The sequence below is a fragment of the Myotis myotis genome, unplaced genomic scaffold (genome assembly GCF_014108235.1).
Source record: "Myotis myotis isolate mMyoMyo1 unplaced genomic scaffold, mMyoMyo1.p scaffold_m19_p_3, whole genome shotgun sequence".
In the NCBI taxonomy this organism is placed as follows: domain Eukaryota; kingdom Metazoa; phylum Chordata; class Mammalia; order Chiroptera; family Vespertilionidae; genus Myotis; species Myotis myotis.
In genome coordinates this window covers 170138534-170164196 of record NW_023416335.1, presented here as the reverse complement: position 1 = coordinate 170164196, position 25663 = coordinate 170138534, and the positions used below count along the sequence as shown (strand labels likewise).

At 35.5% G+C, this 25663-nt stretch overlaps 1 protein-coding gene across 6 annotated transcripts in view; it reads left to right on the top strand.

The window, feature by feature from the left end:
• The window catches only part of PPHLN1 (periphilin 1), a 105525-nt gene that overhangs the window by 33594 nt on the left and 46268 nt on the right, over positions 1–25663 (top strand). For 4 of the 6 annotated variants that reach the window (XM_036301236.1, XM_036301241.1, XM_036301237.1 and 1 more), the window contains 4 exons: positions 4953–5164; positions 15940–15996; positions 18452–18531; positions 24233–24352. In XM_036301236.1, the coding sequence (XP_036157129.1) occupies positions 4953–5164; positions 15940–15996; positions 18452–18531; positions 24233–24352 (469 nt within the window). The remainder of the gene's footprint in view (positions 1–4952; positions 5165–15939; positions 15997–18451; positions 18532–24232; positions 24353–25663) is intronic. The other 2 variants (XM_036301242.1, XM_036301238.1) reach the window with 1 other exon arrangement.

The window sequence follows — 25663 nt, the reverse complement described above, 5'->3', positions numbered from 1 at the left end:
GCCACATATCCCCATTTACACCACCCTGTCCTCCTCCTTGTACTTGCTGATAAGTTTCCAGGATCCCATTCCTTCTTCCTTGATGATTATAATTTCTGGCTCACAGTCTTTCCCTCCATTCCTCTCTGTCCTGATTTGATGATAACCTTTAACACTAGGTCGGGATTGGTCTTACGTTTATCAGCTCTTATCTTTAGCATGGTCAAATCCTAGAATCATCCCTGGGAATGGTTCTGCCTCTTTCGTGGGATCTGAGTTTCTGCTTTTGACTTATAGATATCATCCTCATATACAGTGCTTACATGTTAGTGAGATTCTCTATTTGGAGAACCTTCTCAGGTTTGTGTGCATGAGAATCACCTGGAGGGTCTTGTTAAAGCCCAGAATCCTGGTCTCACAGAAATTCTGATTCAGTAGGTGTGATTTGATGCCCGTTAATGGGTATTTCTGTCACCTTCCCAGGTAATGCTGATGCAAGCCTGGGGACTGCATTTTGAGGAACACTTTCCCTCAAAGGGTAATCAAAACTTTCCACTCTGCCTCAAGCTTCTTTCACATTCTTACTTTGTTTACTTCCTATTAATGACTTCTAGAATTACTTTACTGAGATAAAGCCCTTCTGAGATGAGATTTCTCATATTTTCTCTTGGAAACAAGAATTTTTCTCTTTATCTCTTTTATTTTCTTTTCTTCTTTCCTTCAGTGCCATTCTCTTCTACTTAGTTTCTTTGTCTTATTTTCTCCTGTTGATTTTTGGCTTCTTCCTTATCAGTAACATTCTTGAGTCTTAAATTATGAGTTTCTCCTTCTACAGGAAATTAACCCTTTTCCTCAATTTCCAGATGTGATCAAATAAGCCCCTTCCCTCAAAATACTGTCCCAATCCTCTCCCTTCTTCCCTCTGTCAAATTTTATTGACAAAAAAGTAATGGCTTAAAAAAATACCTTAATTTTTTCTAATGTGCTTTGGTTTCCAAAGCTTCACTGGGCAGCCCACTCACTGGTCACATGACTCCTAGGTTTTAAATGCAGAGATCTCTTCCAGCTTCTGCAGTATTTGATATTACTTTCTTTTCCCTTTTAATAATTTCCTTCCTATGCTTTTTAGTCACTGCTTTTAAATTTTTTTTTTTCACTGTTCTGACTACTCTGTTCTTGTTTGCATAATACCCTTTAATTCTGCTCTGCTTTTTCTTGAAGCTTGGAATACTTTTTCTACCACCTAAATTTGTGCTGTTCAAAATGGGGACCACTAGCTGAATGTGCCTATTGAGCACTTGAAATATGGCAGTTCACACAGATGTTCTGTAAGTATAAAATACACAGATTTTCAAGATTTACAATGAAAAAGAGAATATAGCCTGGACAGTGTGGCTCAGTTGGTTGGAGCATTGTCCCATACACGAAAGGTCACGAATTTGATTCTATATTCTCTGTGAGGGCACGTGTGGGTTTAGTCCCAGGTCGGGGCACATATGAGAGGTATCCTATCGCTGTTTCTCTTACATCAATGTTTCTCTTCCTTTCTCTCTCCTTCTCCCTCTCTCTCTCAAATCAGTAAAACATATCCTTGGGTAAGGATTAAAAAAAGTAAGAGAAAAAGAGAATACTAAATATCTCACCAAAATTTTAATATTGATTACATGTTTATAATATTTTTAATAAATTGGGTTAAGTAAAAAATACTAAAATTTCACCTATGATACTTTAGTTTTCAAATGTTCTTAGTATATTTGAGGTTCGAAACAATGTTGATCTAAATTTCATCTTTAAAAACTTACAGGTTAGTTTTCCATCTTATATACATTTCTCTTCTGAATTACAGTACTAGCCCTCTGGAACATTTATGTCCCATTATCCCAATCTGATACTAAGCTTCTTCAGAGTCAGGGTAGTTCTTCATAGTTCTTTTCATACACACACATGAATAAATGATGGCTAATATTATCACTTTATCAAAGAGGATACTTACAGTAGAGGATACCAGTTGTGATGTTTTTTTTGTGTGTGTGTGTGTGTTTTGTTGTTTTCTTTTAATCCTCACCCAAGGATATTTTTCCATTGATTTTTATAGCGAGTAGAAGGGATGGGGAGAGACAGAGAGAGAGAGAGAAAGAGAGAGAGAGAGAGAGAAACATCAATGTTGGTTGCCTCTAGCATGCTCCCTGAGCCTACAACCGAGGTACTTTACCGGAATTGAACCCGGGACCCTTCAGTCCTCGGGCCAACGCTCTGTCCACTGAGCCAAACCAGATGGGTCCAATTGTGATGTTTTTGCTTAATGCTATCGGCAATAGGAGAGGTTGATGTGAAGGGGAGGAGACATTACTTTGCTCTGAGATGTTAAAATCTGACATGTATTTTCCCCAAGTGTATCCAGCCACGCAGGCCACTGAGATAGTTCTGAACTGTTTATTCTGTTGTGATTTTACTGCCATCTGGCGTCAGGACCAGGAAACTGTAGCTCAGCGTTTCTTTTCTTTCTCCCCAGAGAAAGTAGGCAGTCTTTTCTCTCAATATTGGCCTCCTCTTCTCCATCCCTAAAGTAAGTTAACAGTAAGAGCTCATTTTATTTCAGTGTATGAGACCTTTATTCTCCCCTTGGAGCACTCTTCCCTTGGCTCTCTTGATAACTTACCACGTTCCTTCATGTTTCTGTGACCATCTTTCATTTTCAGACTGCCCATTTCTCTCTCAGTGTGGTAGTTTTCTAGCCCCAAATTCTGGGCCCTCTACTCTTTTTATCCTTTGTTTTCATCCATAGTCAAGGCTTAAATACTGCCTATCTACTGACAAATTTATTGTTTTAACCAAAATCTCTTCGGGTCTTTGCATCAGTATCTCTAGTTGCCTACCAAGAGATTTACGTGAGGTTTCAAATTTAACATGTTCGAATCTAAGATGCCATCCCTACTTCTCATAGTTTTCTTTTCTCATTTCAATAATCCATCACTGCCAGAATTCTGGGAATCAGCTTAATATTTCCTGACACACTTACTACATTTACCATGTGCCATTGAGTCCACCAAGGTGTGTTCTTGTACATGTTAAATTTGTGACTCCTTTTTTGCTCTGCCGTATCTAAGCTGTTACTATCTCTAGCCTGGACTGAGTAGGTTACCAGTTAGTTTCCCTGCATGCACTCTTGATTGTATTTCCATGTTTTATTTTTATTTTTTTAATATTAGCCTTTCTGACTAACCCGGGAGTCCTGTGGTGGGAGAGATTGCATGCATTTGGTTCACCATTAGGTCCCTAGCACCTGGTACAGTTCCTAAAACCTGTGTAATACCTGTACAGCCACTCTGGCTTTAACTGATGTTGATGGGACTTCTGTAGTTTTAGTGATTAAACTTGAATATATTAGAATTTCTTTATTTTAGTATTTTGTTCAAGTTTATTAATCATGAGTTTTTACTGTTTTCTGTTTTGTTTTGTTTTTGCTTAGAGAAACTTAAGTGTAACTATAAAGGCAATATATTTTGGACACTAATCAGATGATGACAACAACCTACTTACATATTGGGGAGTGCCAGTCAATATGCTGAAATTATTTTTAGCATTGGAAATTTTATGCCATTGCTTTGTCTTTTAGCATTCTTCTGAAATTTAAAGGTCTTTAATTTTTTAAAAATATATTTTTATTGATTTCAGAGAGGAAGGGAGAGGAAGAGAGAGAGACAGAAACATCAATGATGAGAATCAGTGATCGGCTGCCTTCTGCACACCCCCCACTGGGGATCAAGCCCACAACCTGGGCATGTACCCTTCACCAGAATCGAACCTGGGACCCTTCAGTCTGCAGGCCCCCGCTCTATGCACTGAGCCAAACCAGCTAGGGCTAAAGTTTTTTAATTTTAATACGAAGGTACATTTGCTAAATCTTCAATCAAAACCGGTCTGATTCCACATGTTATTTTAAATAGAAGCTCAAGTCTTGGTAGTTTAATAATTTTGATTTGCTTTATGGGCTTTTTAAAAATTATTTTTAATTGATTTCAGAGAGGAAGAGAGAGGTAGAAACATCAATGATGAGAGAGAATCATTGATCGGCTGCCTCTTGCATGCCCCACATTGGGGATGGGGCCCGCAACCTAGGCATGTGCCCTGACCTGGAATCGAAACGTGACCTCCTAGTTTATAGATTGACGCTCAACCACTGAGCCATGCTGGTTAAGCTGCTTTGTATTTTAAAGATAGTTTTGATTTTGTAAAATTTTGCTAAGTTAGGCTTGCTTCCTACTTTGAATTAAGGATATTGCTTAATAAAGTTTAATTTGTAAAAATAAAAGTGAGTATAAAAAGTTGGTTTTTAGAGATAAGAATACGAATTCAGAAAACAGTGATTTAATAAGTATATATCAGGGTTTCTCAGCCTTGTCATTATTAACATTTTTGGTCAGGTAGTTTATTGTTGTGTATATGGGAGCTGTCCTGGGCATTGTAGGGTTTAGCAGTATCCCTGCCCTCTACCCACCAGTGGTACCCCTTCTTCTCTAAATTGTGATAACAGACATGTCTGTAGGTATAGCCAGATTGTCATGTGGGGGCAAAATCTCAACATTTGAAAATCAGTATATACTGTACTTAAAAGGCGATAATAGGCCATGGAGTACCTCACTTGGGAAGTCTTTGGCATCCTTTAGGTGTCTGAGAATATGACAGCTGGGTGGTATATTGCTAATGGCAAAAAGAAGTAGAAGCTATATGACTGTATTGATTTCACATTTTAAAATTACTGTGCTTGCTTTAGAATAAATAAACTGTGAAAAAACGATGCATTCTAAAACATATTTCACTGATAGTTTCATTTTGTGGGCTGACTTCAGAAGTTAGGTGGTGGTAGAAAAGGGAACCAAGATTACAACTTGAAGAGTAGCTGGTATTCAGAGCTTTTGCCATTTGTGAATATGTGGGGTAAAGGATATAATTAACCTCTTTTCTTTTCAAAGGGACATGAGAGATGGCTTTAGAAGAAAAAGCTTCCATGCTTCTCATTATGTGAGAGACCGGTCTCCTCATAAAAGAGAAAATCCGTTTTTAAGAGAATCACCTGTTGGCAGAAAGGATTCTCCACACAGCAGATCTGGCTCCAGTGTCAGTAGTAGAAGCTACTCTCCAGAAAGAAGCAAAACTTACTCTTTCCATCAGTCTCAACATCGAAGTATGTATTTTAAAAACTTTTCCTTTTTCTTTCACACTGAAGAGAAAGTACTAAGACAGATTGCCTTTTAGGTGCTGTAAAAGGTATATTTTTTAACATTTTCTTTTTTAAAATTTCAAACTTATATGGACAAGAATGGCATTCTGTGCAATAATGTCATCCTGACTGAGTTGCTCAGTGTGTTTGGGAATAAATAAATGAAATCTTCCTGTATTATATTTCTAGACTCTACTACCTGCTCATTCACAAAAAATTTACTCTTGCCTTCTATATTCAAGGCACTATGTTAGATAGAAAGATGTCTCTGTCACCAAGGAACTAGAATATGTATATGTATTTTCCCCCAACTGATAACTTTATCAATTTGTAAATATAGCATATGTGAAATGTAGCTGGTACAAGAATCGATATGCCATAAATGAGCTAACGTAACATGGGCAAGTCAAGATAAGAGAGATTCTCGCTCTGGGGATGGGAGAACATGACATTTGGGCTTATCTTTCATTTCAGATTTCTGTAAGTGTAGAAGTACTTACTAGGTATAAGGAATTTTAAGTTGAGAAATCAGAAAAGTCTAGGATATTTTTCCTTTTTAACTCCTTTTCTATTATCTGTTTTTTTTCAAATAATAACATTTTTAGTTTAACAGTCCGTGCCTCCTGGGTGTTAAGATTGATGTAAATTGACTTCAGGTTATCAGAATGTCTCCATTGGAGCTGTTGCTTGATTCCTGTATTTAAGAAACATTTATCAATTGTTTACTATTTTCAGAACTAGATAGATTTTTTTTACTACATGTGTATGAATGGTCATGCACTTACATATGTCTGAATGCTTAAAATGTTTTTAGAATAGTTCCAGGTAACTGAAAGTTTTATTCTGGAGTTCAGTGTTAACAGTCTGATATTTCCTTCCTCTCTCCCACCACCCGTCTTTCCCTCAAGGAGAAAAACTATCTCAAAGTTGTAATGTGTGCTCATATGCACAGCCAGAAATATCCAAAATTAGCCAAATACCTTCTAGGAACATAGTTTTTTTGTGTGTGTGTATGACTTAAATCCAAATCTATTAATGATTTGATTAAGAGGAGGAAAGTATCTTGGGAAACTGATTATGAAGCCTTTCAAACAAAACATGAGTAAAATGGAGGCTTGAAATTCTTACTTGACAGCTTATAAGAAAGCTGTTATTTATGATAGTTATTGGTGAATTAGCCTTATCTTTTTTATTTCACCTCTAAAACAGATCTCTAGGGAGGCATCTCTATCTGCTCTTGGCTTGGTTAGTTAGTGGCCAGAGCTCTAATATCTTGAGATGAAATGTGGAGGAGCCACCATCATGCTCTTGTCATAGGGTTTCCAATATACGTCTCTCATCCTTCAAGATCTAATGCCTTTAATATCTGGAGTGATGAGAGGATAACAAAGAATGGTGGGAGACTAAAGTATGCGATGGATTAAGTGAAATAGAGCATATGACTTTGTTAATACCATTATGTTTTGTTAAGTCATTTAGCTTTGAAAGTAAACTGTAATCAAGAAAAAAAGTTTGGCCTTAGCTGGTTTGGCTCGGTGGATAGAGCGTTGGCCTGTGGACTGGAGGGTCCCAGGTTCGATTCCGGTCAAGGGCATGTACGTTGGTTGAGGGCACATCCCCAGTGGGGGGTGTTCAGGAGGCAGCTGATCGATGTTTCTCTCTCATTGATGTTTCTAACTCTCCATATCTTCTCCCTTACTCTCTGTAAAAAAAAAAAAATCAATAAAATATATTTAAAAAAAAAGAAAAAGAAAAAGAAAAAAAGTTTGTTCTGGGGAAACTCTCTTTACAAAGTACTTTGGTTGATTCCTTAACTATTTGGGCTGATCTTTTTTTGTGAGTTAACCCTCACCCAAGGATGTTTTTCCCATTGATTTCTAGAGAGAGTGGAAGGGAGAGAGAGAAAGAGAAAGAAACAGCAATGTGAGAGAGACACATCAATTGGCTGCCTCCTGCACGTGCCCTGACTGGGGCTGGGGATCAAACCTGCAACCCAGGTACATGACCTTGACTTGGAATCAAACCCACAACCCTTCCATGTGGGATCAGATGCTCTAACCAATGAGCATGCTGGCCATGGCTGGGCTGAACATTAAATGTTTTGCTATACTCCTTTCATGTAAATGGTTTTCAGAATAGTTGCATAAGATCATCTTGCAAAAAGTCTTGTTTAGATCAGTAAATGGGAAAAGTAATTATTATTTTACATATTTATGATACCAACTTTTGCTTTAAATCTAATTGTAACAAATATTGATAGCACTTTACCTTGCTTTTCTTCAAAAAAAGGACTGATAAACAGGGTCCTTCAATGATCAGTCATTTAAACTGGGCTAATTAGCAGTATTGGATTAGTTTAGTTTACTAATGTAAATGAAAATTTTGCCATAGATTTTATTTTTATTTTTAAATTACCTTAAATTCGATTTTTTTTCATATATTTTTATTGATTTCAGAGAGGAAGGGAGAGGGAGAGAGAGAGAGAGAGAAACATCAATGATGACAATCCTTAATCGGCTGCGTCCTGCACACTCCCTACTGGAGATCTTGCCCGCAACCCGGGCATGTGCCCTTGACTGAAGTCAAACCTGGGACCCTTCAGTCCACAGGCTGCTGCTCTATCCACTGAGCTAAACCAGTTAGGGCTTGCCATAGATATAAAATGTCTGTATAAATAACAAGTAAAAATAATTTTGTTAATTTTACCATTTTGCTAATTCTCTAACTTTTACTTTTTATTCATACTTTTAGAGTAATTTTACTTATTTTAGTAATTACTATTAGTTTGGCCATGGTAACCATTTTTTAAATCAAAAATTGTTTTTCAATTACAGTTGACATTCAACATTATATTATTTTCAGGTGTACAGCACTGTGGTTAGAAATTTGTATAACTTGTGAAGTAGACCGCCTGCTATAATTCTAGTACCTACCTGGCACATGGTAACCATTTAAGGACTAATTATTCATAATTCTTCTGTGCATTTAATGTCTGTTATGTGCTTAATTATAAGCCACAGAATGATTTTCACTCCTTTTTCATCTCAGCTAGTTATACATGTGCACACGAACACACACATACACACATGCATTTGATTATATTTCTCTTACTTGGCTTTTTGGGTTAAACCTATGGAACTTTATTCTGCTTTAGACTGATTATTCTCCTAAATCAGTGTTTTTATCATGTGCTTCATGTATAAGACTTTTGCCTATAACTTAATTGGACTAATGTGGTCAAAGCTGTGACTACCACGTTATTTTTGTTCTTTTTTGTTATCCATATTTACATGCCACCAGTGTGGGTTGTCCTAGTTAACCTCATTTCCTTTTCCTTTGCTTATGAGACTGTTCTAGTTAAAATTGTTTTGTCACGTATACCTTGAATATTTTTTTAAAATATGTTTTTATTAACTTTTTAGAGCAAGAGAGGAGAAGGGAGAGGAGGGATGGAGAGGTAGAAACATCAATGAGAGAGAAACATCATGCTCCCACAGCTCCCCTCACTGGGGATCGAGCCTGCAACCTGGACATGTGCCCTGACCACCGGAATCGAACCATGACCTCTTGGTTCCTAGATTGACGCTCAACCACTGAGCCACACTGGTGGGGCTTGAATATTTTTACTTGAAGTTTATTTTTATTCTAATTAACCAAACATCTCCCCATTTGTCAGCTCTCTTGGATATTTACTTTCCTATTTGACTCCCCCTTTTCAAATGAATCCTATTGTTTTCCTAGCTCAACTATTATTTATCTTTTGTTTAGGATTGTGGCATTAGTAATGCACCAGAGATCACTAATATCCATTCTTTTTTAAAGTACATCCTGTGATGTTTAATGTATCACAATCTAGCCTTTCCATCTTTGTATAGCTCACTTTAATAAAACAATTAAAATATTTTCCTGTAGGACACATTTGTAATACCTTAACTAATAAAAAAAAAATAAAAAAAAATATTTTCCTGTAACATGTACATAATGCTATTTATCTTAAACCAATAAAGATAATATATTTTTTTATATTATAACCATTTATGTATTTGAAGAGTCCCATCATAATCTTCTCAATTTTTGTTTTTCAGGTATAAATATATTTAGTTCTTTCAGCTGTTCCTTTTATTTGGCAGATTTTGGACCTTTTGCTTTGCTAAATATTTTTCTGTTCCTTTCAAGTTGTGATGCCAGAAGTGAACTTCTATTTTGTCAACCACATTGCATTACTGACCCTTACTGAGACTGCAGACAATTGAAACCTAAACTATTTTTCTATATTTTATTCTTAAACAAAATGCTCTTCAGCTGTACTTTTTCCGGTGCAATTGTTTATGTGTAGTTAATGCATTAAAAAAATCTAGTTATGCTAAATTTCATCTAATTAACTTTGGCTTATGATTCTCTTCCATAGAGGCTTAAAAATCTCATTTAGTGATCCTATATATTAGCAGCAGATAAATAACTTTGTTTTATCTGCAAATGAAGTATGCATTATGCGCTTTATATTAACCATTAATAATTTTGTTGAGTAGCGTAAGGCCTAATATTGAAACTTTAGAGACCTCTCTCTGTGGACTTCAGCCATTTATCTGCATCATTTGCTGTTATTCAACCAGTTGTGATCCCCAATCTTGTCTTTTTTCCACTTGAGGATTTAATGGAAGACTTGGTACTTTGTCGAAATTCAAGTTACAAAGCATTTCCTCTGTCAAAATAATGGCATAAAATTGCCTTGTCTTTTTTTTTTTTTTTTTTTTTTTAAACACTAGGGGCTTTGTGGCTCCTGGGATGATTATGTCGGTGATTATAAACTGCCTCTTTGTTAATTAATTCTAAACAGTTGCTAGAGATTATAATGTCAACTTTACCAGTGATTCTCATACATGAATTAGGCAGTGTGACATTTTGGTTGAATTTTTAAAATATCATTATTCTGGAAGATTTGGAAGTTTATTGTTTTTGTTGATCTGTGTCTGTTTGTGTTTCTTTCTTTTTAAGTCTTTATTGCTGAAAGTATTACATATGTCCCCCTTTCTCCCCATTGACCCCTTAGCCCACCCCTGCCCCTGGCCTTTACCACACTATTGTCTGTGTCCATGGGTTATGCATATATGCATACAAGTTCTTTGGTTGAACATGTGTCTGTTTTTCTTTAATTCTGACTTTGGGCCCACCCTCCCACCCTCCCACCCTCCCCTTGCTTTCTTTTTTAATCCTCACCCGATGATATGCTTATGGATTCCTTTAGAGAGCGAGAGAAAAACATCAATGTGAGAGAGAAACATTGATTTGTTGCCTTCCTTGCATGCCCCAACCAGGAATCGAACCCACAACCTTTTGTTGTATGGGATGACGCTCTAATCAACTGAGCCATCCAGCCGGGGCTCCCCTTGTTTTTATTTCTAAATATATTTTTATTGATTTCAGAGAGGAAGGGAGAGGGAGAGAAAGATAGAAACATCAATGATGAGAAAGAATCATTAATCGGCTGCCTCCTGCATGCCCCCTACTGGGGATCAAGCTGGAAACCCAGGCATGTGCCCTGCCTGGGAATTGAACTTTGACCTTCTGGTTCATAGGCTGACACTCAACCACTGAGCCATACCGACCAGGCTTCCCTTATTTCTTGATATCAGCAACCATTATTACAAATAGAAGATATTTTAAAGAAAGACTATTATTAATCTATGCTTAATCCATTTTGAAAGCATATCTAAGATAACTGAAAATGTGTAAGAATTAAAAAATACTATTTTAATTTGACGTTGGGTGGTGGGCACACAATGCAGTATACTGATCGTGTATCATAGAAATCTACACTTGAAACCTATATGGTCTTGTTGAACAATGTTACCCCAATAAATTTAATAAAAAATAAAATGAAAAAAATACTATATTGAGAAGAGAATATTTGGAAGATAGACTTTGTTATTGAACACCAATGTAATGGGAAAAGATACATGTCTAAAGACCTGGATGGCTGTGAATAAATTTGGAAGTCCACATTAATTTTTGGATTATAGCTGAAATTCCAATAAAATTTAGAAGCTTAAGTCTGCCTTTATAAGGAAGGCTTTTCTGTGCAGGTTTAGATGGTAATGGGGATATAGAAATAAGGCTTTATCCTAAGATCTTGTATATTAGGCAGTAGGAAGGAAGGTTAAGTTCATTCTCTTAGCAGCTGAATATAGTGTTTCTTGGTTTGAAAGTCACTGTATTTATGATCAATATTCATACAGTCTTTCATTTAGCAAAAATATATTTCAAATAAATGGTTAGCCAAGCAAGAAAGATCCAGTCTTTGCCCTCTGAGTTTATGATCTAGTGATGGAGACAAACAAGTCATTACATAGGAATAGACATTTTAGGTAAAATCTGAAGGATGGGTAGAAGTTGGTGGAAAGATGCAAGTGGTGAAGGCTTATGAGCTATCTCATGTGGAGTACCTGAAATGTAATTTAGTCTCCTGGAAGATCTTGGACTGTTAACTGGTCCATGCTATTATTGTGCAGTGGAATTAGATACTATATATTCTTTTTGTTAGAAACTCTGTTGCTTACTCACAAGAGAGCTTTGTCTGTGAGTTTCCTTGGGAAATCCTAGGAGTATAACTATGGTTTTTCAAGCAACTGAAATGACCATGGTTCTAAAAAGTAATTAGTTAATGATGTTTCCATATGTGTAGGCATTTATAGTATCTCTGTTTTAGGACTTAGTGTGCTCTGTCAATAGCAAATATTTGTAATGTACTAATTATATGTTTGATCGATGTTTTAAAAAGTGAACTCAAGTGGTTTTAGCTGATTATTAAAGAAGAGTTCTATTTAGAAGTGCACTTCCAAAGTATTCATAGTTAATATGCCTTTACTTCAACTTGCTGCATTTTTAACCTTCTGAAGATGATTACTTTAGGGAAACGGAAGTGATGCAAAGCTTTATCTAATCCTCAAGTTGTTGTTTTTGTAGGTTTTTTTTTTTCTCTCTCTCTCTTTTTTGAGTCTTTACCACAGAGCATTTTCTTCTGTCCCCTCTATTTTCTGTTTTATATCCTTTTGAATAAATCAGTAGATCTCTAGGAAATCCTGCTCCTCCTAACCAAGAGCCCCAAATTTGTATGTCATCATTCATAATGGAGAAAATAAGTTATTTCCTTATCTTCTTTGTCAGCACCACATCTTCATTTGTTTATATCTTAATTTCTCTTTCAAAGCTTCAAGGGGAAGATGATTGACCTGTGCCATGACTTTTTTTGTTTCTTGAAAAGACTTTTTTCTTTACTTTTTATTGAATTTATTGGGGTGACACTGGTTAACAAAATTATACAGGTTTCAGGTACACAATTCCACAACATCATTTGTACACTGTATTGTGTGTTCACCACCCCAAGTCAAGTCTCCTTTCATCACCATTTATGCCCCCGATACCCTCCTTAAACTACCCTCACCCTTCTCTCCCTAGCAGTCAACACACTGTTGTCCATGTCTATGAGTTTTATTGAAAAGACTTTCATTCAAAATTGTGTTTTGTTCCTATATGTCAGGCACTGTACCAAGAATTTAATAATATGCAAGACAGACTCCATAATTTTATTATCTTTAATGATGATTTTTTTTTCTAGTAGTGTCCTTTGTTCTTTCATGGATTATCAATAACAACACTTAATTAGGATTGGATGAGTCTGGTTAGGTTTGTCATGGCTTTCGTCAGGACAACACATCAGAAAGAAAGCATATTTCTGAAAGATCGTGTCAAATTTACAGCTATTATATTTAAAGAGTCATCAAATATTGTTTTATTAATATTTAAATTGGCTATTATTTCAGAGAGTCACCAAATGTTAAATTCTTATAGAACTTTTAAATGTTTGTTAGAATAATAATCTGATTCTCTAGCTTTGATTTCATCTGCATGGGAAGAACTTTATACCTGGTCTATGGAACCAGTATTTGAAATTCCTCTTCATTTTCTTCCTTCCCATTTATTCTTTCACTCACCAAAATATTGACTTGGATTTTGATTTCCTTACTGCCCTATTCAGAATTTTTCTTTCCTGGTTTCTTTCCTTTATCCTAATTTGGAACTTATTTTCTTTAGCAAGTCACAGCAAAGGCAGAAATGTGTTGAGCCTTTTTGTCCTGCTCTCAAGCAGGGAGTTAGTGCTGCTTACTAAGATCCTGTGTGAGATGAATTTGAGATAATAGATAATAGGTAAGGAATAGCATCCTGTCAGAAATAAAGACGTGTGAATTTAAGAAGCAGATTTGAAAAATATGGGTATTTATAGTGTTGGTTGGAGCCACAGAAGTATAGCAGAGCAAAAAGAACTGGGCTTAGGAACACTCACTTGGAGGAACAATAACCAATAAAGAAGAAAGAGAAAGGTGTAGATAGGAAGTATAAACACAGAAGTACAAAGGTAGGAAAACCAAATGGCAAAATATTAAAAAAAAACAAACAAACTTGTTTAGTTTTTATTATATGCTTGTCTTATTATATTTATTAATATGCTATAGTAGAGGACAAGAAGAAAGACCCTTGGTTGTTTTTTGTTCTTGTTGTTTTTAGTTGATCTTTACAGACAATGGAAGGGAGAAAGAGAGAAAGAGAAACATCAATGTGATAGTGACACATATATTGGCAGCCTCATGCACACCCCCTATCTGTGATTGAGGTTGCAACCCAGGCATGTGCCTGACTGGGAATTGAACCTGCAATCTTTCGGTGCACAGGATGACACCTGCCAGGACAAAACCCTTGGTTTTAATATAAACATATCCTTGGAAACTCTGGGATGAGGAGTTTAAGCACAGTGGGGTTGTTTCTACTATCTTTTGTATTAAAATATACTCTAAAATTTAACAAATTAAAACAACCACTTGATTTTATTTTTTTATTTTTTTTTTATGATTCTGCAATTTGAGCCAGGTTCAACTGGGTGGTTTTACTAGTCTGTTAAAATTTATTAAATAGTCCAAGCTTGTTTCAGGGCAGCATGGCTAGAACTCTGTAGTTAAATGTGGTAATTCCTGTAGTGTCTCTGAAATTTGGAATTGAAATCAATAAACATAGCATGTATTAGTAAACTGACTCTGTGGAGGGGAAAACTACCTGATTTGTGATATTTGCCGATATCCATGGAGTAAATACTACCACTGTGGCTGATTTCAGGCTACCCATGTGGAGTCATTAAACTTGCAGTTTGGAAGAGATGCAGACATTCCACTCTCACCAGCTAACACGAGCCAGCCTCAGACTCCAGACACTCCTGTAAAACATCCCCGTCCTAATTTCTTGATCTACAAAGAATTTGAGACAGGTTAACAAAATAAACACTTAATAAAATAGGGTTAAGAAAATGGGTGAAGGCTTTTATGTAAAAGGAAAATTAAATGAAAATAAAAATAAGAATAAAGTTAGTAATATATTAAATAAATGCCTATAATAAGGCTCTCAGTACTTGCTGTAGGTGAACTAAGGATTTGCCTAAAGCAAAGAGGAAATGAGCAGTAATAGTGTTCGCAGTGTACCTTGGGTAAAAACATATCACCTGCTCAGGAGGAACAAACATTTCCTGATGATAGATCAGTGAACAATAAGAGGGACACTGCATCTTCAACAACATTCTTCCAAAAGTAGGAGGGCACCATTGTTTAATACAAGGTGCTGACAGTGCCAAAATGGTTCAGAAAAGGTATGTTGTTTTCTTAGAAAAAAAGGTAAAATTGGCAATTTGGGATCTATAATAGAAGAAGGAATTTGTATGTTATTGCAAAGATATCTGGGAATCTCTGCTAGTATATTTAGGCTATTTAGAAAGCTAATTCCATCTGCATCAAGTATTTTCAGGAAGCTAATAAAATATTTACATGCTTCTAAGTATGAGATAATTAGGGATTCAACAAAGACAGTAGCTATGGATTTAGGTATAAAGAAAATTCATCACCCTAGCCGATTTGGCTCAGTAGATAGAGCGTTGGTTGGCCTGCGACTGAAGGCTCCTGGGTTCTATTCAGGTCAAGGGCACGTACCTCAGTTGCAGGCTCTTCCCCGGTCCAGGCCCTGGTGGGGACGCATGCAGGACTCACATTCATATTTCTCTGTCTTTCCCTCTCTCTGCCACTCTCTCTAAAAATCAATGGAAAAATATCCTCGGGTGAGGATAAAACAAAAAAAAAGAAAATTCATCTATGAGAAAGTTTGTATAAAAAGAAATAGCACGATCTAGTAATAGGCTTCCTGTTGAGAGCATTTCAAAATAACTACTATGAAATCATTCCTGTGTTCTTTTTTATTGCTAATGATAATTCATTTTTGATATTTTGGTGTCATTCCTTAATCAGTTCTTTGAATGTTGACTTTATGGAGGAGATTAGAGTAGGCTCTTAAAATTAAGAGTAAGATATGATCTCATCTTCAATTTTTGGTATCTTATTCTATGATCCTTTCCTCATTTCTTTCTGCCCATGCTATCCTTGGTTAGCCTCATCTTCATATTTCATGTTGTTGGTCTTGGACCCAACCCACTTATGATCTTAAGCAGGTTTTTCCTGTTATGTTACTCCTCTGCAGTGGTGGCTGATCAGGCAGCCGTACTTGAAGGCGGGTTAGGAAAGAGGTTAAGGTCACCAGCAAGTGCTTAGAGTTCCTGTTCTCATCACTATCACTTCTGGGTCCTTCTCTTGTTCCTCCTGGGCACAGAGGTGCTTGCTGGTAGTAATTCCTCCCTGCCCACCTTTCCTTAGAACCCGTGCGTGCTGCTGCTTCCTACAAACGGCAGAATGAAGGAAAGCCAGCAAGAGGTGAGTTTTGAGCTAGATTTTTATTTGGGGTTGTGAAAGGGTGGGGGCTTGAATTGACTGAGGTTATAGAGGGAAAGTGTGTAACTGCTCCAGTAGTCTACTGTTGGAACCAGAGCTGAACAGTAGACTCAGATAATAGGGGATACAGGGGTGAGGTGTCTGGACCAGCCATTCCTGTTCCGCAGTAGTTACCTCATAGAAGGTTGAGATCTATAGACTTAGACAAGTCATTGACAGGTACAACAGTAGGTCCACGGGATTTCTTTTTACCTTTCCTGTGCCCTTTCTGCTACCTCCTATGTCATTCTTTTCTTTATCTTTTGCTTCTTGCCTGTCCGTCCCTTTCATGCACTTGGTATATATGAATACATGTGGCTATATGCCAGGCCACCTGCCCTACCCTTCAGTGTTCCTTTGCTGCTGCACACTGACATTAGTTGATACCTGCTTAAATTAGCCCTTCTGCAGCTACCATCAAGATAGATTGTAAGACTATACTTGGGCACCATACTTGGCATAGCCATAGTGCTGATGTCTTGTTTGTAAAGGAAATGCTAGGTAAGAAATTAACAAGTGCTTGTGAAAGTTTTTTCTGTGTCTAGCTGCTGTGTGCCAGAATTGAACCTACAATTATGCCTTTAATGTGCTGTGCTTGTTGGTTCAGCTCATTTCCTTTCAAGGAATAGATTATCTGAATAGGATGGGGAGTTCGTTGCAGTCTCAGAGTAAAAAACCAAATGATCTTTTCACCAAATTTTTGAGTGCCTACTCTTTTACTTAAAGGACTCAAGCTAGGTAGGTCCTGAGTATTCAGAAGTAAGTAAGCTATGATACTTGTTCCTCTAGGTGCTTTTGGTGTTGGGGCTAGGACTGACACTGTCACAGTGTCATGTGGAATTTACCATGTGCAATGGAAATACAGTAGGGAATGACTAAATAAGCCATGCTCTGAATTATTTGGAGGTGTAGTGATGATTGGTATGTTATTTTTGATTTTTAAGGTCTACAAGAACTTTTAAACTTGCTTAGTATGAAAACTTCTTAATGATACCACAAGTTAAAAGACTCTAGGGTTATGTCTTTTTTAAGACTGTTGGAGCTTCAGAGTTGGAATACTGTGCCTATAGCAGGAATGACATTTGTTGTGTCCGGTACATTTCTGGATGTTTAGCAGCATCCCTACCCTCTGTTTACTATGTATCAGAGGCAACTCTCCCCTTGTGAAATAAAAAGTATCTTCATACATTGCCAAATGTCCCTATAGAGGTGAGGTTGGGGCGGGCGGATGAGAGGGCTCAGAAAGCCTTTCTGGTCTGCAGGACATTAGGAAGAGATGGTACTCACTGCTCTCCTAAGGGCCTCAGAAGCCTGTGTGTCTCCAGGCCCTTGCTTAGCTATCTCGGCCACGGCAGGAAGAGCCTAAGAGGCGTTTTTTTGACTGAAGCTGGCTTTGCCTCAGTTGCAAAGTCGTTTTGTCTCTGCCTCTGCTCTTGACTGTTTTCTTGGCCTTAATTCACTGTCCAGCCTTGACCAGCTTCTGTGTCACTGCAAACTTGGTGTCACTTTTTCCTCTTCTTCATAATTTCACCAGTTTTTCTAGAAGAGCAAGGGATTTATGTTATAGTTGACACATATAGACAATGTAATGAAAAATGTTTTCTGTCAGAAACAACTCATTGTTATTTTTAAGATTATATTTAACTAAACTCATTTTGTTGTTATTATTGTTGTTGTTAAACCGGCTAAATTAATATTATTTAAATCTATTTTCTGGCTAAAGTTTCTATAAAATTAATGGTATACATAGAGCACTGTCATGGGTGTCTGAATTGACTAAAGATAAAGGTTAATGCTTTTATCTCATTCAGATTTATTATTAACCATTTACCACATATCTAGGTACTCATTTATATCTGGTGCTGGATTAGCCCTCTAAATTATAGTTTTCTAGTTTTTAATTTTATTTTTTAGGCTGTCTAAACATTTCAGGAATACCTGCTAAATTTCTTACATGCTTCTCTCTGTGAGCTGTTGCTTAATTAGCTAGTTCTCTTTGTTGTTATCTACACAATAACTCCCTTGGGTTTTTATTGTGATGTATTAAAAGTTAAGATTTTAAGAACTTGGAGGAGGAAGCAGTTATGATTTAAAATTTTTTATTTTTGCCTTTCTTGAGGTCTTCTCAGTGGTTCTGTGTTTGCAAACTGGCATTGGCGTGGCCTATACAGATGGCCAGATATGATGTCCAGTGGTTCTAGGTTAATTAAAAATTTTGATGATGCTCAGCCTCTTAGAAGGATCAGTAGATTTAAATATTAACTGGTTTAATTTAATAATGTAGTGGACGATTTCAGTACTACAATAAGTGTATACTCCCCTTGTTTATTCAAATACAAAATCACATTAATTGAAAACAGATGAGCTAAAAAATTTCATTGTACATTTTCTTATGTAGATAAAGAGAGACCTGTTCAGTCTTTGAAAACATCAAGAGACACTTCACCCTCAAGTTCTTCAACAGTTCCTTCATCAAAGGTTTGTTATATTTATAAAATCAATTTGAAGAGGAATTACAAAGTAAACGATACGGACTGTCTAGTACAGATGCTTTTATTCTTTATTGTCATAATGGGGGTAATTTGCATTTAAAAACTTGAATCGTAAGTAACCACAGCTTGAAAGTAGCTACCAGAGTGAATGAGCAGTTTTATCATAGATTTTTTCCCACAGGTTATGCTAAAATTAGTATTTGCTGCTGCCCTTGCTCATCTTGACCATAACCAGGTAGCAGTGAATGTTCAGTTGGGACATATTTGATGGACATCATGATGAAGTGGGATTTATTTCATAGATGCAAGGATGTTTCAACATCCATAAATCAATCCATGTGCTATACCACATGAACAAAATGAAGGATAATATTATATGACCATATCATTAGTTGCAGAAAAGTCATTTGACAGAGTTCAACATCTATTCATCCACTCATGATAAAAATTCTGAACAAACTGAGTATAGAGGAAATGTACCTTGACATAATAAAGGCCAAATGTGACAAGCCCATAGCTAACATTGTACTCAGTGGTGCAAAGCTAAAAGCATTTTCTAACATCAGGAACAAGATAGGGTGCCCACCCTCACCATGTTTAGTCAGCAGAGTGCCGGAAGTCCCAGCCAGAGCAGTTATGCAAGGAAAAGAAATTAAAGGCTTCCAATGGGAAAGGGAGAAGTAAAGCTGTCTCTATTTGCAGCTAGCATAACACTATAGAAAACTATAAAGAATCTACACTAAAATTGTTAGAACTAATAAATTCAGTTAAAGTTGCAGGATACAAAATGAATATTGGAATAATAAGTTGCATTTCTATACACCAAAAGGGACTATAAGAAAATGAAATTAAGATATTCCCATTTATAATAGCATAAAAAAGAATGAAATACTTAGAAATAAATTTAACCAAGCAGATAAATGATCTGTATATTGAAAACTATAAGACATGGATGAAAGAAATTGAAGAGGTAAAAAATAAATGGAAAGACATTTTGTGCTCATGGATTGGAAGAATTAATATTGTTAAAATGTCCATGCTATCCAAACAATCTACAGATTCAATGCAATTGCTATCAAAATTCCAATGTCATTTTTCACAGAAATACGACAAACAATCCTAACATTTATATGGAGCTAAAAAAGACCCCAAGTACCCAAAGTGATCTTGAGAAAAAAGAACAAGGCTGGCGGCCTCACAGTTACTGACTTTAAACTATATTACAAAATTATAATGAAACAGTATGGTATTAGCATAAAAACTGACATATCGATTAATGGAGCAGAATAGAGACTCAGAAATAAACCCATGCATATATGGTCAATTAATTTATAACAAGGAACCAAGACTGTACAATGGGGAGAGAACCGTCTTTTCCATAAAGTCTGTTGGGAAAAACTGGGTAGCCACATACAAAAGAACAAATTGTATTCCCATTTTACACTATAAGTGAAAATCCACTGGAAGTGGATTAAAGACGAAACCTTAGAAGTTCTAGAAGAAAACTTAGGATAAGCTTGACATTGGTCTTAGCAGTGATTTTTAAAATTTGACACCAAAAAGCAAGGGGGAAAAAAAAGGCAAAAAATAAACTAATGGGACTACATCAAATTACGTTTCTGTACATAAAAGAAAAACCATCAACAAAATGAAAAGGCAACTTACAGAATGGGAGAAAATATCTTCAAATCAAATATCTGATAAGGGATTAATACCCAAAATATATAAAGGACTTATTTAACTCAATAGGAGAAAAACAAAAATTCTATTAAAAAATGTTCAGAGAAACTGAGTAGACATTTTTCCAGAGAAGGTATACAAATGACCAACTGGTACATGAAAAGGTTGCCAACATCACTAATCACTAAGGAAATGTAAATCAAAACTACAATGAGAGGTCACCTCAAACCTGTTAGAATGGCTGTCATTAAAAAGATAAGAGGTAAGTGTTGAGGAAGGTGTGTAGATAAGGGAACCTTTGTACGTATACTGTTGGAGGGAATGTAAATTGGTGCAGCCATTATGGAAAACAGTATGGAGGCTCCTTAAAAATTAAAAAATAGAGCAACCATTTGATCCAGCTATCCCACGTCTGGGTATATACCCAAAGGAAATGAAAATAGGATATTGAAGGGATAACTGCATTCCCATGTTCATTGCAGCATTATTTACAATAGCTAAGACCTTAGTGTCCCACAGTGGATAAATGGATAAAGAAGTTGTGGTGTATGCATACAATGGGATATTATTCAGTCATGAGAAAGGGACAGCTTGCCTTTTACAACATGGATGGACCTTGAGGGCATTATGCTAGGTGAAATAGAGAAAGACAGTACTGTATGATCTCACTTATACGTGGAATCTAAAAATGCAGAATTTACAGAAACATTGACGAGAAAGGTAATTACCAGGGGATGGGGGTGGTGAGTGGGGGAAAAGGAGAGATGTTGGTCACAGTTCTGGGGATCTAATGTACAGCATAGTGATTATAGTTAATAATAATATATCATATACTTGAAAGTTGCTAAGAGATCTTAAATGTTCTCACCACAAAAAAGAAATAGTAATTATGTGAGGTGACGCAGGTGTTCAAGTAACACTATGGTTGTAATTATCTTGCAATTTTAAAATATAGTTATATATCTCCATTTTATAGAAAAGGCTCAGAAGTTAATTTTCTCAAGGACATAACTACTCTTCACTACATCATTCTTCCAGTTCGTATCTTCGCAGCATCCTAAAACATGTTGAAAAGATGATTTTGGGTTCTAATATTCAAAACTTAAAAATTTTGAGGAGTTGTTTTTTCTATCTGTTCTCTATAGTTAGAGATTCTGTTCACCAACCTCACACTCTTTTACTGTTGTTACATCTCTTCTTTCCTCACTTCTTTTTATTTTTCTGTCTTTGGTACATTTTGATTTTCAGCAAGAGTAGGTAACACAAGAGTAGATACAGTTTATGCTGCTGTTAAAGTGACAGCGCTTCTCTGCATAAAGGAAAAGAAAATGGTGTCTTAGTGACAACTTATATCTTTAGAGCTTTCCTAGAAATCAGGATTTTAGAATGCTGGGTTTTGAATAGGAAAGACTGAGTCATTGGTTCTCAACCTTCCTAATGCCGCGACCCTCTAATACAGTTCCTCATGTTGTGACCCAACCATAAAATTATTTTCGTTGCTACTTCATAACTGTAATTTTGCTATGTTATGAATCGTAATGTAGATACCTGATATGCAGGATGTATTTTCAGGGGTCGCGACCCACAGGTTGAGAACCACTGGATTAGATTTTCTTTTTCTGTCTTGCCTTGTTAAGGTGCATTATCCACCTGAAAGACCAGCTTGTTTTTCTTGTTAGGTAGAAGTGAAAGAGGAGCAAATAGTACTTGCCCATCCAAGTCACTGTGGATATTTAAATTATTATACATGAAACACTCATTTACCTTGAACTATGATGCCATGAAAAAACAAGTTACAACATAAAATTTTGTGGCACATGTTAAAATATATTTAGTGGGAAACGATAATGGATTTTAGATATTTTTGTCTGACAGTTTATGTAGATTGTTTGCATTTTTGTCTTAAGGTGGAATCAGAATTTCAGATTTTAGATCTAGAATCATTTTATGTATTTGGAAAGTGCACCTTCCTTTGTTTTTTGCCCAGAGTTACATGGTAGCTCTGGTGAGCTCTGTTACCTAGATTTCCTGATTTGGTTGGAGGACTTTTTCTTTTCAATAGTATGGCTGCTCTCATGTAGGAGGTCAAAGGCCTTTGTTTCAGAATTTGTTTTCTGCTTTTAGAAGTTAGTTTCAAATGAGAGTTTTTTAAATGGACAGATTTAATGACAGATGAGTAGAGGATTGAGTTATAGAAGATTTTGCTTCCTTTATTACTAGAGATAACTTACAATGTTTGTTTCGGTTTTGCTCTATAAAACAGATACCCCAAAAAGTGAGGTGTAATTTTCTTCTTTGATACATTTGTGTGCTGTCCTCTTAATTTTTAAAAAACGTTTAAATTCTATTGCTAAGTAATAATAAAGGAATTACTTATACATTTTAACTTTATGTATGGGTAGGTCTTTGGACTTAGATATTTAGGCTTCTTCAATAACCGTGGAATCCTACCACATATCTTCCAGTAAACATTACAGATGGCAAGCCAGTGGGTTGGTGAATTGAATAACCTATGGAAGGAGGTCAAGGGCCTTGTTGTACTGGAAGACCTAGTTTTAAATTCCAGCTCAGGATTTACTAGCAACTGGCAAATAACTGTTCTTTTGTGGGGTTTTTTTTTTTTTTTTTTTTTTTTTTTTTGACATTCAGTTTCTTGGTTTATAAATTGGGGTAATACAGTCTACCCTAGCCATCTTCATGGAATACCATTTAATTAAAATACTTTTGTTTTTGGTTTACATATACAAGTACTTTATAAGTGGTAGTATACTATAACACAAGGATTACTGGCCCTATGATCCAGAGGAGATATATTTGGAACCAATGATGTGACTTTAAAGAAGAGGTGGGGATAAGATTAGGGGTGAAGGGCCTAATTGATGAAAATGTATGCTAATAAAATAGAATGGAATCAGTTACCATAAGGGCCTAAGGAAAGAATTGTTCTAATTTTTGCCTTACAATTTTTACATCTTATTCTATAACATAGGTCTGTAAAATGTATTAGGAGAATCATATGTAATCCAGGAAAAACATTTTATTTTCTTCATTTTTATATTGAGCACATGGAGTGATCAATCTTCAAATATATTTTAGTTATTATAACAGATTTATAACAATGAATATGGAAAAGAAAGAAAAACTAGACTCCTAAGCATTATGCTAGGTGCTTTCAGGTCTGTTACCTCTCTTGATTCTCACAACTACTTTGTAAAACAGTGAATATTGTTAATTTTTTAAAAAATTTCAAATTATAGTTAACACTAGTAGCCCGGTACACGAAATTCATGCACATTAAAAGGGAATTAATTGCACTAACCGGTTTGGCTCAGTGGATAGAGCATCGGCCTGTGGACTCAAGGGTCCCAGGTTCGATTCCGATCAAGGGCATGCAACTTGGTTGCGGGCACATCCCCAGTGGGGAGTGTGTAGGAGGCAGCTGATTGATGTTTCTATCTTTCCCTTTCCCTTCCTTTCTCTCTAAAATAAATAAAAACAACAACAACAAAAAGAATCTCTTTAAAAAATGAACTTTAAGTTTATTGATTTTGTGTAAAGAGTAAGACTTATATAACTTATTACAAATTATAAAAATAGCATATCTGGACTTTTCTGTTGCACTAATTAGAAATTTACCGTGATGAGATTTGGCATTATTTATTTCAGTGAATATAATTGCAGATAGAAAGTTGAAATCCATATGATGTCTTAATATGTTCTAAATACTATTAGTATATTAGTTTCATTGTCAGTGTCTTTTGTTCCTTAGATGAATTTCTGAAGTTTTATGTAAATGGAATTAAAAGCTAATCTATATGTCCCAAATGAATTGCTACTTGAATTCAATGTTGAATATTTTTGAAAAAGCAAATAAAGAATGTACTTGTTCCCTAGATGTATTTGAAGGCTTCTGTGATTTTAAGTGTAAGTGGGGTGTACTTCTTGATGTATTTGAAGTTTAAAAGCCCTTGAGAATTGTAACAGAACTGTTCTTTTATTTTTATTAGGTGTTAGACAAACCCAGTAAGCTAACTCAAAAGGAACTTGCTGAGGCTGCAAGCAAGTGGGCTGCTGAGAAGCTAGAAAAGGCAGATGAAAGTAACTTACCTGAAATTTCCGAGTATGAGGTAAGGCATCATTTCTTCTTTATGTTTCCCATCTGAGATTTTTAGTCAAAATTTTAAATTATGGGCAGAAAATATTTGATTCTAATATTTTAAAATATATTTGGGGAAACTATTCTTATGTATTATTAAAATTTATCACATACGGTAATAGTGTGAATATGAATGACTGAATTCAACAACTATACTGTCAATGTCTCCAATAGTTTAGAAGTGTAAGAATAATATAAATATGGAATAAAATGAAAATGTACTATCTATACTTCACTGTTAAAAGTATCTCTAGAAATCATGCTAAGCCACTAGTGATAAAACAGTGAATTCAGAACAGAAATCTAATTAATTAGAACTTGGGTCTTGGGCTATATTTATGTTGTATATTCTAGTTTATGCAAATTAATCTCATAAATATCCCAAGAAATGAAATTATGCATTGTTTGCACTACCTGTGACCTTTGATGAGTCTTGAGTACCAAAAGGTGAGAGCATTTTTGGATCCTTAGAATATTGTTTTGAAATGTTTGTGTTATATTTGAAAATGAACTGAAAAATTTCTCCAAAGCTTATAACATCTCTAATAGAGAAATATAGACGTTTTATGGGCAAAATTAAGCATTTTAGATTCAAGATTTGGTGCTTGAGGAATTATTTTAGTAGGCAGAAAATATACAAATTTTTGTACTATGACAAATTATGTTTCTTTGGAGGAGATTTATGGCTTTTCAGTATGTTTTGGATGCCTTTCACGGAATGTTCTTTGATAAAAAGGATCAAGCATTGGAATTCTATATTCTGTATACCTACATATATCTTCATAAACTATGAAAAGATCCTTTCCAAAATACCTAATATACACTGTTCCAAAAAGTACAAACCTGTACAGACCCTACCTGTCCTTATGCAAATAGAGACTTTCTTTTATCTGCCATTTAGATAACAAATATTCTTAACTAGGTAAAGGTTTTCTCTTTATTGTAGCTGTAAAATAGATTTTATTTTCTTTCTGTAAAATAGATATTTATACATATTCTTGAATACATTTTTCAAAAACATCAAGCTGTCTGTCCATCTTTGGTACCTTACCAATACTATTTAAATGCACGAACAATACAGTGATACATTTAATTGGTTAGTTTTGCTTATTTCCTTTGCTAATTTAGAATAATGATTTTTATATTAGTAACAGATATAAATACTTCAAAATTGCTGTTTTAGAGAACTGATAATTTTTTTCAGGGTAGAGTAAAACACCTCCAAACGCAATACATTGTTGTTTGTTAAATACTTTATTTTCAATTAGCAAGGCTTTATTAA